A 14,932-nucleotide genomic window follows, 5' to 3' on the forward strand; every position below is an offset into this window, starting at 1 on the left:
CTAACCCAGGACAACTACGCTTGTTCCCTCAAGAAGCATGGGGAATTGAAAAGTGCCTGGAGTATTTCTGTCGCTAGTGAAAAAACCCTCTTGGTACTGAGTCAGCAACAGCTAAGCCAGCTTCTTCCAAAGTAGGTTCAACAGGATAAGAGGTTTCATAAGATACCCCAAGGAACAGAAGACTTTCGTGGTGACAGAGCTCGGAAAACATAGAGAAACATATCCTCATCTTAGAATCATGGCGGCACGTTTGCACATTATAGGCACAGAGCGAACCTGCAGTAATGGGTTGGGGTTTGATTGGTACAGTAGTCTTCATGCTCCCTTGACCACATAAAGTTTATTTCTCCCAAACACCTATGATTCAACAAGACTAGTGTCCTGCAAGTAACACTGACCTTGTAGAATATTGTGGTAGAACACAGCAGGAGGGACAGCAAGTGTCTGTAAGTGAACCAAACAAGGTCCTTTCAGGTTCTTGTCTTCAAAGGAAGACGGGAACATTTCAGTTCCTTGTAAGATAAATTTGGGGTCATGGTTTCTGCCTTTTAAGCCTGTGATACATTTTCAGGAAAAAAAGAAAAAATGTAGCAGAGTGTTTATGCCTTTCCAGATAAGGAAACAGAGGCACAAAGAGTTCGTTCTCTGTTCTTCTGTCCTTACCATTCCCCCCTTCAGAAATGCCCTCCCTGCTCCTCTTTGCACAGATCTGGACACCTGCATGGTGCAGGTCAAATGCCACCTCCCTCGCCAAACTTGTCTTGATTCCCTTCGCTGTCCCTCCTCTGGAAGCTCATAGCATTGTATCACTTGCTCTTGGGCTATCATGGTTTGTGTTCTTTTTTTTTTTTCCTTAAGTTTATTTATTTTGAGGGCGGGGTGGTTCCTTAAGTTTATTTATTTTGAGGGCGGGGTGGGAGGGCAGTGAGAGAATCTCAAGCAGGCTCCATGCTGTCAGCTTGGAGTCCGATGCAGGGCTCAGTCCCACAAACCGTGAGATCATGACCTGAGCTGAAACCAAGAGTCGGTGGCTCAACTGACTGAGCCACCCAGACGGCCCTGGTTTGTGCTCTTCAAAGCCACTTTGCACAGGTAGGTACACAGTAGAGTTCAATAAATAGTTGTTCACTGCCTTCTTAAATGTTGTTGAATGAATAAATCACTATTTTTTTTTTTTTGGCAGGCTCCACACCCAACGGGGGGCTTGAACTGATGACCCAGAGATCAAGAGTTGCACCGCTCCACCGACTGAGCCAGCCAGGCACCCCAATAAATCACTCGCTATTCAACAAGGAGAGGAATAAATGAGCTTCCCTCACCCTATAAAAAGACAGTAAACCATCTATGTTCTGACGCCATTACCCTGAGGCGGATCGTCCTGAAACAATCACCCTCCTGTTCACAGCCGCTTTCGGGGCCCTTCCCCTCATTGTGTCCCGCCAGTGTTTGTCTTCACAGAACTAGCTTTGCTCTACCTGAATCCATTACCCCCCTGCTACCCAGAGAGGCTCAATTTAAAAAGCAATCTTTCTGGGGCACCGGGATGGCTCAGTCAGGTGAGGGTCCAACTCTTGATTTTGGCTCAGGTCATGATCCCAGGGTCATGGGATCGAGCCCCAAACTGGGCTCTGCACTGAGCGTGAAACCTGCTTAAGAGTCTTTCTCTGTGCCCCTCCCCCGCTTGCTCACGTGCATATTGTGTATACTTACTGCCTTCATCCATCCTTAACGAAGTACCACAGACTGGGTGGCTTTATAAACAACAGAAATTTCTTTCTCAGAGTTCTGCAGGCTGGAAGCCTGAGGTCAATGTTGGGTGAGGATCCTCCTCCCGGTCACAGATTTCTTATAACCTCACATGGTGGAACAGGCCAGGGAGCTCTGTGGGGTTTCTTTTATAAAAGTATAATCTTGTTCATGAGGTGGGTGGTGTTGGGGCTGGGTGTGGGGGGCGGGGAACACAAATATTCAGACCATAGAAGCCAGGGACAGATAGAAATGTGCGATATGGGAGTGTGAGTGTGTGTATGTGTGTTGTCTGAAACCCACAGCGGGAGGAGCCCCTGTGGGCATGGGGAGAGTGAGTTAGATGCAGACTAAGAGCTAATACAGAGTCAGAGACTGAGATGGAGACAGATTCGCTCTGGGTGTAAAAGTAAGAAAATAGAGCTTTTAAACTCCAGCGCTTTCCCCGTCACCTTTCCCTGGAAGAGAACTGAGGATGAAAGAGAATTCAACAAGGCACAAACTGAGCATTTGCACTGCTGGCATAAGGAGAAAGTGGCTCCGATGTTCCCAGGCGGATGTGCATCCTTTTCTTGGCTCTACCCCCGCCACCCCCGCCCACAGGAGCAACCTGTGGGTCTGCAAAGAGCCCGAGAACTGGACACCGACTTTACGTGTAATGGTGACGATAAGTAAGAACGACATTCCTGCCGTATCTCCCTTTAAAAGCCACTAAGTAGTTTCACGTCATGTATCTCATTACATACAAAACCACCCCAGAATTTAAGTCGGGTGGGACATTTTAATCCCCATTTTAGAGATGAAGGATCTGAGGCCGAGGAAAGAAAAATGACTTTTCAAAAATAGTATAACCGGGAAGAAGGAACAGCATAAAACCGGTGACCTCTTGGCCCCCATCTCCTTGTCTTTCAGAAGGCATACTCATTTGTGTCTTCCCAGCAGCGTTGTAGAGGAACATCCAGAGCGTTCGCTGTGCTCAGGACAACAGGAACCTCATCATTGTTCTCTTCAAAGCATCCGTAAGCTCTCTGTTTCTCATGCTGTAGATCAAGGGGTTCAGCACAGGGGTGATGAAGGTGTAAACCACAGACACTACCTGGCCTCTCTCTGGAGAGTACCTGGAGCTGGGGCACAAGTAGATGAGGCTTCCACATCCATACTGGAGCAGGACCACAGTCAGGTGGGAGGAGCAGGTGGAGAAGGCCTTGTGCCTCCCCTCTGCCGAGCGGATCTTCAGGATGGCGGCCATGATGAAAATGTAGGAGAGGGCGATAAGCAGGAAGGGGATGGTGAGGACGGTGAGGCTGACCACCAACAGGGTGGCCTCATGGACCCACGTATCTGCACAGGCCAGTCTCATGACAGGGAGGACATCGCAGTAGAACAGGCTGATTTCTTGGCTGCGGCAGAAGGGGAGGCGGAAGATGAGCACAGTCAGCTGCGTGGCCAAGATGAACCCCAGCGCCAGAGACCCCAGGGCCAGCTGGACGCACAACCGCCAGCTCATCATGAGGGTGTAACGCAAAGGGTGGCAGATGGCCACAAACCTGTCATAGGCCATGACAGCTAGTAGAATGCAGTCGGCGCTGCCCAGGAAGATGAAGAAGAACATCTGGGCACCACAGCCAGGCAGGGAGATGAGGGCTCTCTCTGCGGACAGGATGCTGGCCAGAGTCAGAGGGGCAATGGTGGAAGAGTAGCAGATCTCCAGAGCTGCCAAGCTGGCCAGGAAGAAGTACATGGGGGTGTGCAAAGAATGGTTGCTCCAGATGATGAGAGAAATGGAGCCGTTGCCGCCGATGCTGACCAGGTACATGACGAGGAAGGCCACAAAAATCAGCATCTGCACCTCGGGGAGTTTGGAGAAGGGGCGGAAGTGGAAGTGAATCATCCCAGTCTGATTTGTACCCTCCATGTAGTCAACAAGCTGGGCCTGCGGATGGCACGGTGCTGCCCCCCTGAGGAGAGAATGAAGGCAGGACGCAGAGCTCCTGCGGGATGACCCATTCAATCCTTGGCCTCTCCCTTCCTTGATCTCCTCAACCCCAACGGTCTTTACCTCCTGCCTAAACTCATCAACTTGCTTTTAAATCAGACTTCTTGTTGTAATCACCCAGAAGTAGTTCACCACAGAAATTTTTTTTTTAATTGTGGTAAAATATACATGCATAATATTTCTAAGTTTCGCCTCGTGTAAGTATATGATTCAGGGGCATTAAATACATCCACCATGTTGGGTAAACATCGCCTCTATCCATAACCAAACTTTTTTAAATCATCCCAACAAAAACTCTGTACCCACTAAACAATAACTCCCCATATGTAATCCTCCCAAACTCCAGTCATTTCTACCCTGATTTCTGTCTCTGTGAGTTTGTCCATTCTAGGAACCTCATACAAGTGGAATCATATGGTATTTGTCCTCTGTGTCTGGATTATTTCACTCAGCATAATGCTTTCAAGGTCCAGCCATGTGGTCGCACATGTCAAATTTCCTTTATTTTTTACCGCTGAATAGTATTCCATTGTGTGTAAATACCACATTTTGCTCATCCATTCATCTGTTCACAGACACTTGGATTGTTTCTACCTTTTGTCTATTGTGAACAATGCTGCCATAAACATAGGTGTGTAAGTATCTGTTCAAGTCAGCACTGAAATCTTAAATCACACAGTACCATACTCAGACCACAAATTCCTCTGTGCCCTCATCCCTTGCCTGGTTCTCAACAGTGCAGCCTCTGGGTTTGGACCATCTAGGTTCTAATCCCTGATCTGCCATTGACCAGGAGTATGACCTAGAGCAACTTGATGAAGCTTTCTGCTTCAATTTCTATATCTATAAAGATGACAATAGGACAGAACTCTTAGGATTGTTGTGAGAAGTAAATGTGTCTGGCCCCTAGTGAACTCTCCATGAGTGTGAGCAATAATCAGGAACACTTCTCTTCTTCTCCCTCTTCAAGACCACTTTGATGCCTCCAGTTCCCCCAAATAAGCCTCCTTTGGGCTTTACTCCCTTCCTCACCCAACCAAGACCTATGGTTCATACCTTCCATTAGTCTTTTGCCAATATTATCCCCATCCATGGCTCCTTGACCTTTTGTCAACCTTGTTGTTACCTTCTGTAATATCCAACATAACTATTCCAGGTTGACCACGACTAAAGATTACAAAATCCTGCTGAGTGGGGCCACAACAAAGGGGCATTATCAACCCCAGTACTGACCCCCATCCTCTAAAGAGCTCCTCCTTCTGGTCCCCTCCAAAACTAGTGCAAATTTCCCTGGTCTCTTCAAGTCTCCTCTTCTGCTACCTCCTTCCTCACTAGCAGTGGACAACCCAGCCTCCCAGAAAAAAAATTACAGAAGCTACTTGGAAGCAATTGTCACTAGTGCTGGACCTATAACATAGGATCTATAACACATCCATAACACATTCCCTCCATCTGACATCACCCTCTAATGGTTCCCTAGCTCCTTGCCATCATGACTATTTCCTACTCTTTAGCCCAGGCAACCCAGTTTCCCTCTTACTCCCTGAAACCACTCTAATGAAGTTCACCAATGACTTCCAAGTCATTGAATCCAACAACTACTTTGGACTTGAAGCTGCCAGCTACTCCCTACTCCTTGAAATTCCCCACCCATAGCCTCTGTAATGCTATTCTGCCCAGACTCCCTTCCTACCTCTCTAGACACTTTTCCATCTTTTTTCCACTTTTCTGCTTTTCCATTTCCATCATTTTAGAGATTACTCTTCCTCTTAGTGATTTGTAAAAGGAAGGTTTTCCTGGCTATTCTAGGTCTGCTCCCCAGATCGACTCTCCACCCTGCTGTACCCCATGGGAGGCTAGTCACTAAGGACTGCATTAGTCAGTCACCCTCCCCCTGTGGTTTCTGGCTGGGTTTGGCTGATGAAAGCTACTGACAGGAGAATGAAAAGTAGCATAAAGAGCAGTAGGGTATTTATCCTCCCCTCCCCCAACAACACACACACACACACACACACACACACACAAACACACACACAACCCATATTACATCTCCTGCAGAAACATAAAACTGACAGTTTGCCTTTCTTCCAATGATTAAGCAACTCACAATGCCACAGTAAGAAGGGGGGACCACTTTGCACCCCGAGTTAAACCAAAACAGATCAGCCTGACTGGTTTATGGATGCCCAAAAGAATGTATTTTTTGTTTATTTTTGCTATGCTGACGTCTGAAGATGTGTCATGATCTTTGAAAATATAATAATCATGTAAGAATGTTGTTTTCCACCATACACAGAATAATACAACCTTATATTCTTGCTGACTTACAGTTTTACCCTTTGAGTATTTGGTGGGTTTTTGTGTCTTACAAGCCAGTCTTTTTAAAGTCTGACTCCCTGCATGCTTTGGAAGTAAAGTGTTTTCCTTTCCTAAATGCATCTGCCCCTGCATGGGTCATCTGTTTGGCACAGCCTCATGTCCGGTAGGAGGGCTAGAAGATAGCTGGAATCATGGTAGGAAATTTTTCATCTGGAACTTTCTGAGAGTTTTATTCCTTGAAAATGCTAATTCCTTTTCCGGAACAACATTAAGAGCACATGCCTGGGGCACCTGGGTGGCTCAGTCAGTGGAGCATCCGACTTCGGCTCAGGTCCTGATCTCGTGGTCTGTGAGTTAGAGCCCGGCGTCGGGCTCTGTGCTGACAGCTCAGACCCTGGAGCCTGCTTCGGGTTCTGTGTCTCCCTCTCTATCTCTGTCCCTCCCCCGCTCGTGCTCTGTCTCTTTCTGTCTCAAAAATAAATAAATGTTTAAAAAAAACATTAAAAAAAAAAAAAGAGCACATGCTTGCCTGCCTTTCTCTCTATGCAGAGTGAGAATGGACAGCACATCCTCTACCCCAAATATTTGATCTCTGTGAATTAAACACTAATGGGACAAATAGTTATAAGAAAAAGAACTACTATCTATAACCAGGGATCTCACCATTCCCTGCATGATGTGTTTGCCTCTGTGTTCACATGTATATTTCCGTCCCCTCCTTGGACTCTAAGCCCCAAGGGGGCAAGGGACAATTGGGTCTCATTTTTTACTAATGCCCAGGACCTAGTACAGTGTCAGGCACTATGTAATGCTGTATTGACATGAACCCTGGAGATTTACTGAGGCTCTATCAATGCTGGTGACTGATACTTAGTACTTTTGAAGTAGAAATAGGAATCTTCATTTTAGCACTTTGATACTAAAGAGGTGTATCCTTTCTGGAGAGATAATCAGTGTTTTCAAGAAGTAATTTAAGATGTCACATGCATTGGAGGTGCCTGTGTGGCTCAGTCGGTTGAGCGTCTGACTCTTGATTTCGGTTCAGATCATGATCTCACGGTTCATGGGATTGAGCCCCATTTCGGACTCTGTGCTGACAGTGCAGAGCCTGCTTGGGATTCTCTGTCTCCCTCTCTCTTTGTACCACCCCCAGTGTTGCTTGCACAGTCTTTTTCAAAATAAATAAATAAACATAAAAAAAAAAAAAAAGATGTCCTATGCACTGAATCAGTACTCTCAACATTAAAGGATCTACCCTAAGGAAATAGCTTGGAATATGGAGCCAAACGCACAAAGGTGTGTGCAGTGTGCCTTAATAATTTTTTATAAGGAGACAAAACAAATGCTTAACAAAAAGTAATGTTTTGGGGCACCTGGGTGGTTCAGTTGGTTGAACATCTGACTTCAGCTCAGGTCATGATCTAGCAGTTCATGTGTTTGAGCCCCACATCAGGCTCACTGCTGTCAGCACAGAGCCTGCTTCGGATCCTGTCTCCCTCTCTTTCTGCCGCTCCCCCACTCATGCTCTCTCTCTCTCTCTCTCAAAAATAAATCAACACTTACAAAAGTAATGTTCGAGTCCCTTGACATATATTCATATGATGAACTATTACATTGCCATTGAAATTGTTATAATGAAGAGGTTTAATAAGATGAGAAGACGCTTATAACATTAAATGAAGAAAACAAAGAGGCAAGACTATGCATCGCATGAACAAATTGTGCAACCAATATAAAGGAGGACAGTAAACTCTTAGTGTTTTTGAGAAAAATGGGTGATTACTGTTTTCTTCATGCTTTTCTCCACTTTTCAAATTTCCTTCCAAAAATGTGTGTTTATTTTTCCAATTATAAAAGTTTCATTGATTTTTAGAATTCTCGTTTGAGAGGCAAGGAAACAGAAGTTCCCTAGCACACCCCTAGTTATACAAACAGTCATTGTTGGAACCAGGATTAACATCTAGATACAGGCTGGGTTTATTGTTGTGAACCTCCCTCCCTTCCTTCTTTCCTTCCTCCCTTCTTTCTTTTCCTTTCCTCCTTTCTTTTCCTTTCTTTTCCTCCTTTCCTTCCCCTCTCTTTTTTCCTTTATCCTCATCTCTTCTTAAAGCCAACCCCTTAGATTTAGCTCATCATTCTAGTCCACCAAGATCTTATGGAGAATTTCAAGTCTTTACTCCAGTGAGTAATCAATTTTGCTCCCACTGTCATCTACAAACTTAATGAACATGTTTTCACAAAGCTATAACTAACTGGGCAATAGACATAGCTCCTGGAGACCACATCTCTTAAGCATACTACCTCCAGTATCCCTCAAAGTTTTCTTCGGAACACCAATAGGTTTTCAGAGAAGTTTAAAAGTAAAAGGTTCTCTGTGTGGAATGTCTTAAAAACTAGAGTGAATTCCACTACAATACGCAATCACCTTGATTACAGAAGGGATGTTCAACACTCCTTGGATAAGGAATTCTCATTTTCATTCCTTAGACTCACCTGAATTCACAACCCATTCCCCAGACCCCTGGCCAGACACACACATTTCTCTCTTAATAAAATATATGTCATCCTACTTGACTATTAAAGTTACATAATTCATGCTTCCCTTTTCGTCTTAGCTGCTAGGAAGCCCAAAACTAAGTTTTATATTCAACTGCTTACCATTCCTCAACTCTAGTAACTCCATCTCTATTTCTCTCTTGTCTTCTGTACTGTGCAAGTTGATTTTGATCTTGCTGTAACTAGGGTTTGATCACAAGGCACTCTATTTTTAGGAGCCTACGGAGCGTGATAAATCTATTATACAAACAAAACAATTATTCTTGCCTTTTGTGTCTTCATCCAAGGTGTTGACGAGTGAATGAGAAATCTCTCCACTCTTCACTCCCAAACTTGCTCCTCCTCTGGGGTCCCCTCAGTGGTACAAAGATGACAATCCTGTGGGCTTGGTCATAGTTAAATGTTCTCTTTCATTGTCTGCTTTCTTCTGCCTTTGCTGCTGCCTAATGCCTTGCTACTTGAAGGTTGGATCAGAGAATTCCAACTCTCTTCTCACCCAGGAAATACAAACTCTTAATAATGTTGCATCTTCTTTGATGAGTCTCTTGGCAACAGTACTGCTTCCAAAGACTTGGCAAACATCCATAGAGAGAGCCTTTCCTCTTCCATAAAGACCTTTGCATACTCCTCTGCCTTCTTCCCTTACAGAGTGTAACTAACAGGACTATTCATGCATTCACTCAATCAACAAGGATTTACTGAGCATCTACTATCAACCAGGCATTGACTGTGTCACCTGGAAACTGAGTAGATTACACAATATTTTCTGGGTGTCCCATCAAAGCACGGACTCCTCCTACAAAGGAGGGTGGATAACTTCTCACCACTCTTAGGCAATCTAGGAAATCAGTCACATTTTAAGGGAGAGGCAGACTCTTCTCTCACTCTCAGTGGTGGACTGGTTCAAAGACTTGTTTGTTGTTAAAATATTTGGCATAAACACTGTCACTTCATTCACTCCAGGAAATTGTACAAATGTTCCCATCTAATTGTAACTTCACCCCAGAAAGCCCCTCACAGGATCAGGGAATCCCAAGGTCAGTAGGGTTCATTGGTCCATTTCCCAGGGTCTAGACCATACAACAAACAACTCATCAACCTGGTCTTGCATCTACCCTCCTTACCTTCTGCCTGGAGAGACTGGCAACCACATCATTCCCTGAGGCTGAGTGAAGGCCACAGTGGAATCTCCTTCTTAATAATCTTGGAAACCGTGGAGACTGACTCTGAAAAACCACCCAGCACCGAGGGGAGCACACATCCAGATGCTGTTAAGCCTTCCCTGCTGCCTCTTCTCAAGGGAAAAGCATAGGACTCTAGCCCTTGCAGAGACAGAATTCTGGGTTGTCTCTCTCAGCTCTCAGTTCTTCTCATCTTCTTTCTGGAGATTTCCCTGCCAGTGTCGGTTCAATAAAGCCCCAAGAGGCTAACTTGGGTTTTCACTTGACCATCCCCTGTAGGTCAATGAACACAAATAGGAGTTGTTTGGAGACGTGATATTCCAAACTGGTTTAACTGCTACTAGACTGAGCTATATTCTAATTATTGCTTAATTTTTACTCTCCAAGTTTGAGAGCGTTTAAAAGATACACAATTCTTCCCCTGCTCATGCTCTGTCCCTCTCTGTCTCTCAAAAATAAATAAATGTTAAAAAAAAATAACAAGTAAAAGATACACAATTCTAATTAATCCAGGTAGAGATTAATATCTTGTGCACCTAAACAAATTCCAGGAATCTTTCAGAACTCAGCCAGGTGTCATCTCTTAAATGAAGCCATGTTCCGATATGCACACCTTCCCCCACCCTCCTCCACAAAGGGAAAGTTTACTCCCTGCTCCAGGCTCTGTGGTGGCTTTGTCCCCACCCCCAATTATAGCACTTATCTCTCTGTATTGTTTTTTTATTTTTTTTAACATTTATTTACTTTTGAGAGACAGAGAGAGACAGAGTGTGAGTGGGGAGGGGCAGAGAGAGAGGGAGACACAAAATCTAAAGCAGGCTCCAGGCTCTGAGCTGTCAGCACAGAGCCCAACGCAGGGCTCGAACCCACGAACTTCGAGATTGTGACCTGAGCTGAAGTCAAACACTTAGCCGACTGAGCCACCCAGGTGCCCCAATGTTTTTCTTCAGTTAAATTCAACTCACTCACTTTTTGTTACCTATCAACATGTATTATGCCAGTTCTATCTTGTAATCTCTCATTTTCATTCATGTGTCACCTAAAATTTTCATTTCAAGAATCAGTAACTGAAAATTCAATGAACATTGCTAAAAATGAAGACCTACGGGGCTCCTGGGTGGTTCAGTCTGTTAAGCATCCAACTCTCGACTTTGGCTCAGGTCATAATCTCATGGTTCATGAGTTTGAGTTTGAGCCCCATGTTGGGCTCTGCACTGACAGCTAGGAGGCTGCTTGGGATTCTCTCTCTCTCTCTCTCTCTCAAAATAAATAAATGAACTTAAAAAAAAATGAAGACTACAGGGGTGTGTATGTGTGTGACAGAGAGAACTTGTCAGGAAGTTGTCAAAGCAATCTAGAAAGAAAAATGCACAACAGTTCCTGAAAAGCAGTCACCAACCATTTGAAATCCTAACTGACCTGGAACATGTTTCAGGAAGGATAAGTGGGCAGGTGTCATCTTTGGATCCTTCTTCTAGAATCAGACTCCAGGGAGTTTGGGAGAGAAAGCGACTGCATCCAAGGAGGCCATGAAGTGATTTCTATGACCAATGCACCTTTTTCCAGATGGTCTCTTCACATTCCCCAGTGAGTCACTGAGTGCATCCAGCTGACCCCAACATCCAATCTGGTTCTCCCACATGCAACAGCAAACCGCATTGGACACAGTTGGCAAATGTGCTATGTTTCCATGAGATGAGGGGGCTCAGTGAATTTTGCTGTTGATAGAAGAGGTCTTGACCTTCACCTTGACCTACATCTCACCCCTCCAGAAAGAGAAACCAGAGAGACACTGCGGCAAATGCTGTGTGGTCCCGAAGATCGTTTTCCTAAGAGCAAAGACTGGAAGTGGTGAGCTCTGTATTTCACTACAAATCAAGTCATTGGGTTTTACTATGCTTTCTTGAAGGTTTTTAATTTCTAAGTCAAACTTACCTGAATAATAATCATATCTTAAAATATACATAAAAGGATTTGTGTCCAGTAACGTCCATGAGTGAACAGGTTGCATTTTCAATATGCTCGTGAGTTTTACTTTCACACAGCCTGGCTTCTGTCACAACAGACTCATTTTATTCACAGCCAAGCCACCATTCTATCTGGTATGGTGTTGGTCTTTTACAGAAGTATTTCCTTAAGAGCTTTCCTAGATTATCTTCATCAGGTTAAGTTAATTAGGAGTGAGGGAAAGAAAGAAAGAAAAGGAAGAAGAAAGAAAGAAAGAAAGAAAGAAAGAAAGAAAGAAAGAAAGACAGAAAGACAGAAAGAAAGAAAAGGAAAGGAGGAAGAAGAAAGAAAGAAAGAAAGAAAGAAAGAAAGAAAGAAAGAAAGAAAAGGAAGAAGAAAGAAAGAAAGAAAGAAAGAAAGAAAGAAAGAAAGAAAGAAAAGGAAGAAGAAAGAAAGAAAGAAAAGGAGGAAGAAATAAAGAAAAGAACAAACGAAAGAAAGAAATAAAGAGAAAAGGAAAGGAAAGGAGGAAGGAAGGAAGGAAGGAAGGAAGGAAGGAAGGAAGGAAGGAAGGAAGAAGGAAGGAAGGAAGAGTGATAGTTGTTTGGGGAAGCCCCAGTCATACTGTCACCCTGTCCATCCATTTATTCACCCTCTTCTTCACTGACACTCCTGTCCAGTCCTTATTCTAAGCACTATGATGAGAGAGGAGGCTGGCTAAGTAGTCAGGGCCGATCCAGGGCTTCCTCACCAGAATCTCCTAAAAAGAGAAGAATGTGCACTGATGAGCATCCCCCGGCTGAGAGGGCCATGGAGACAGTCATCTCTCCACACCTTACTCTTTGCTTTGGAGCTTCCTGTCCTTCAGATCATGCCTCTATTGGTTTGGGGAATATTTCTTCTAGGAAGGAATATTTCTGGTTTCCTGAACCAGCACGTTTTTACCGTAAGTCTTCTTCCCGCATCAGTCACCTCTTGACTCCTTATGCTATAGATCAAGGGGTTTAGCACTGGTGCAAAAAGGGTGTAGACAACGGACACTTCCCAGCCCTCTTCTGGAGAGGAACTGGAGCTGGGGTGAAGGTAGATAAGGGTGCAACATCCAAACTGCAGGAGAACCACGATGAAGTGGGAGGAACAGGTGGAGAAAGCCCGGCACTTTCCCTCAGCTGAATTCATCCTCAGGATGGTGGCCACAATGTAGCCATAGGAGAGGCAGATCAGGAGGAAGGGGACAGCCACTGTGGCCACACTGATGGCATAGAGAGCTGCCTCGTGCATGCGGGTGTCCACACAGGCCAGGCGCATGAAGGCAGGCATGTCACAGAAGAAGCAGAAGATTTCATTGCGGCCACAGAATGGAAGGTGGCAGATCAGAACGGTCAAAGGCAGTGACAACAGGAATCCCAGGCCCAAAGAACCTAAAGTCATCTGCCCACAGAGCCGCCAACTCATGATGATGTGGTAATGCACTGGGTGGCAGATTGCCATGTACCTGTCATAGGCCATGACAGCAAGCAAGACACAGTCAGACCCTCCAAGAAGAATGAAGGGGCACATCTAGGCCCCACAGCCAAGGAGAGAGATGAGCATGTGCCCCGTGGAAAGGATGCCAGCCAGAGTCAAGGGAGCAATGTTGGTGGAGTAGCCAATTGCCAGCACGGCCAGTGCGAAGAGGAGGTACCTTGGGGTGTGGAGGGAGTGATCTCGCCAGACTGTGAGCCCAATGGTGATGTTTCCGATGAGACTTCCTAAGTACGACACCAAGAAGGCCACAAATAGGAGGGGAGCCACTGCTGGGTCTGTTGAGAAGGGGTGGAAGTGAAAGTAGACCACCCCCATCCGGTTTTCCTCTTCCATCAGACCTGGAACAAGGAAAGGAGTCATGGGAAAAGTGACTCTCCTGTGTCCTTGAGCCTGGAACAGGCCCAGCCATGTTAAAAACACAGTCTGCAGTCACTGAGTACTTATCCTCAGGGCTTCCTTGGGAGTTCGGTTAATGTTATCTCGCCTCCCCACTGCTTACCCTGCTCGCTGCATGACCTTGGAGAAGTGATAGACTTCAGCCCACTCATTTTAAATTTCTTTTGAAGAGGGGGAGGGGTGGAGAGAGAAGAGAGAGAGAATCTCAAGCAGGCTCTACGCCTGCTGGATGTTGGGCTGGATCTCGCAACTGTGATATCATGACCTGAGCTGAAATTAAGAGTCAGATGCTTGACCAACTGAGCCACATAGGTGCCCCTAGCCCAGTCATTTTAAACGTGGGGAGAGTATAATGCCTGGCTCGGGAGCGTGGTGAAAATTAGCAGAGATTCTGTGTCTGTTCAAGCCCGACAACAGGCACGCAGTAGGTTCTCAGTGGGGTTTCCTGTTTTCCTTCTTTCCTTGATCTTCATTTCTTTTTTTTTAAACATTTTTAAATTTCTTAAAAATGTTTATTCATTTTTGAGAGACAGAGAGAGGCTGAGCATGAGTGGGGGAGGGGCAGAGAGAGAGGGAGACACAGAATCCGAGGCAGGTTCCAGGCTCTGAGCTGTCAGCACAGAGCCCGACGTGGGGCTCGAACCCACAGATCATGAGATCGTGACCTGAGCTGAAGTCGGATGCTTAATCAACTGAGCCACCCAGGTGCCCCCTTTTTAAACATTTTTTAAAGTTTAATTATTTTGAGAGAGAGAGAGAGAGAGAGAGAGAGAGAGAGAGAAGCAGAGAGAGTGTGAGAAAGAGAGAATCCTAAGCAGGTTCTGCGCTGTCAGCACAGAGCCTGACGTGAGGCTAGAATCCATGAATGGTGAGATCATGACCTGAGCCTAAATCAAGAGTCAGACCCTTAACCAAATGAGCTACCCAGGTGCCCCTTTCCTTTTTGCTTTAAAGCGAGTACTCCTGATCATTCGCATGCCTCTTTAGTACTATGATTATCCAGTTACCGCAACATCTTAAAAATACACATTTATACGAAGAGCACGCGATACCCGTATCGAGCCCAGAAAGCAGGCAATACAGGTGTTTCCTTTAGCCGTTACACACGTGGACGTAGAAGACCAGATAAGTTAAACATAGCTCATGCTGCTATCCTCCCCAGTCCCCAAACTCAGGATTTTGTTACCGTATTTTTTTCTTCAACACTCAACAATCCAATTGTTTTGTTTTGTTTTGTTCTGTCTGCCAAACATGGACCCTACTC

At 45.2% G+C, this 14,932-nt stretch overlaps 2 protein-coding genes across 2 annotated transcripts; both read right to left on the bottom strand.

Moving 5' to 3' along the window:
* Positions 1 to 1,088: 1,088 nt before the first annotated feature.
* LOC109246491 (olfactory receptor 10V1-like) lies at positions 1,089 to 5,729 on the bottom strand. The gene has a single exon (XM_019414482.2). The coding sequence runs from the start codon at positions 3,659 to 3,661 to the stop codon at positions 2,723 to 2,725; it is 939 nt and encodes a 312-aa protein (XP_019270027.2). The 5' UTR covers positions 3,662 to 5,729; the 3' UTR covers positions 1,089 to 2,722.
* A 6,654-nt stretch (positions 5,730 to 12,383) lies between these two features.
* LOC109247021 (olfactory receptor 10V1-like) lies at positions 12,384 to 14,339 on the bottom strand. Its single transcript, XM_053899673.1, is given in 1 exon segment — positions 12,384 to 14,339. A coding segment is annotated over 1 exon segment (1,023 nt). The 5' UTR covers positions 13,633 to 14,339; the 3' UTR covers positions 12,384 to 12,609.
* Positions 14,340 to 14,932: the final 593 nt, after the last annotated feature.

Source organism: Panthera pardus, unplaced genomic scaffold, assembly GCF_024362965.1.
Source record: "Panthera pardus isolate Hobbes unplaced genomic scaffold, ASM2436296v1 HiC_scaffold_12, whole genome shotgun sequence".
NCBI lineage: Eukaryota > Metazoa > Chordata > Mammalia > Carnivora > Felidae > Panthera > Panthera pardus.

Bases quoted from the DNA above. Each gene is read 5' to 3' on its own strand.
- LOC109246491 (XM_019414482.2), bottom strand. From the start codon at position 3,661: ATGGAGGGTACAAATCAGACTGGGATGATTCACTTCCACTTCCGCCCC.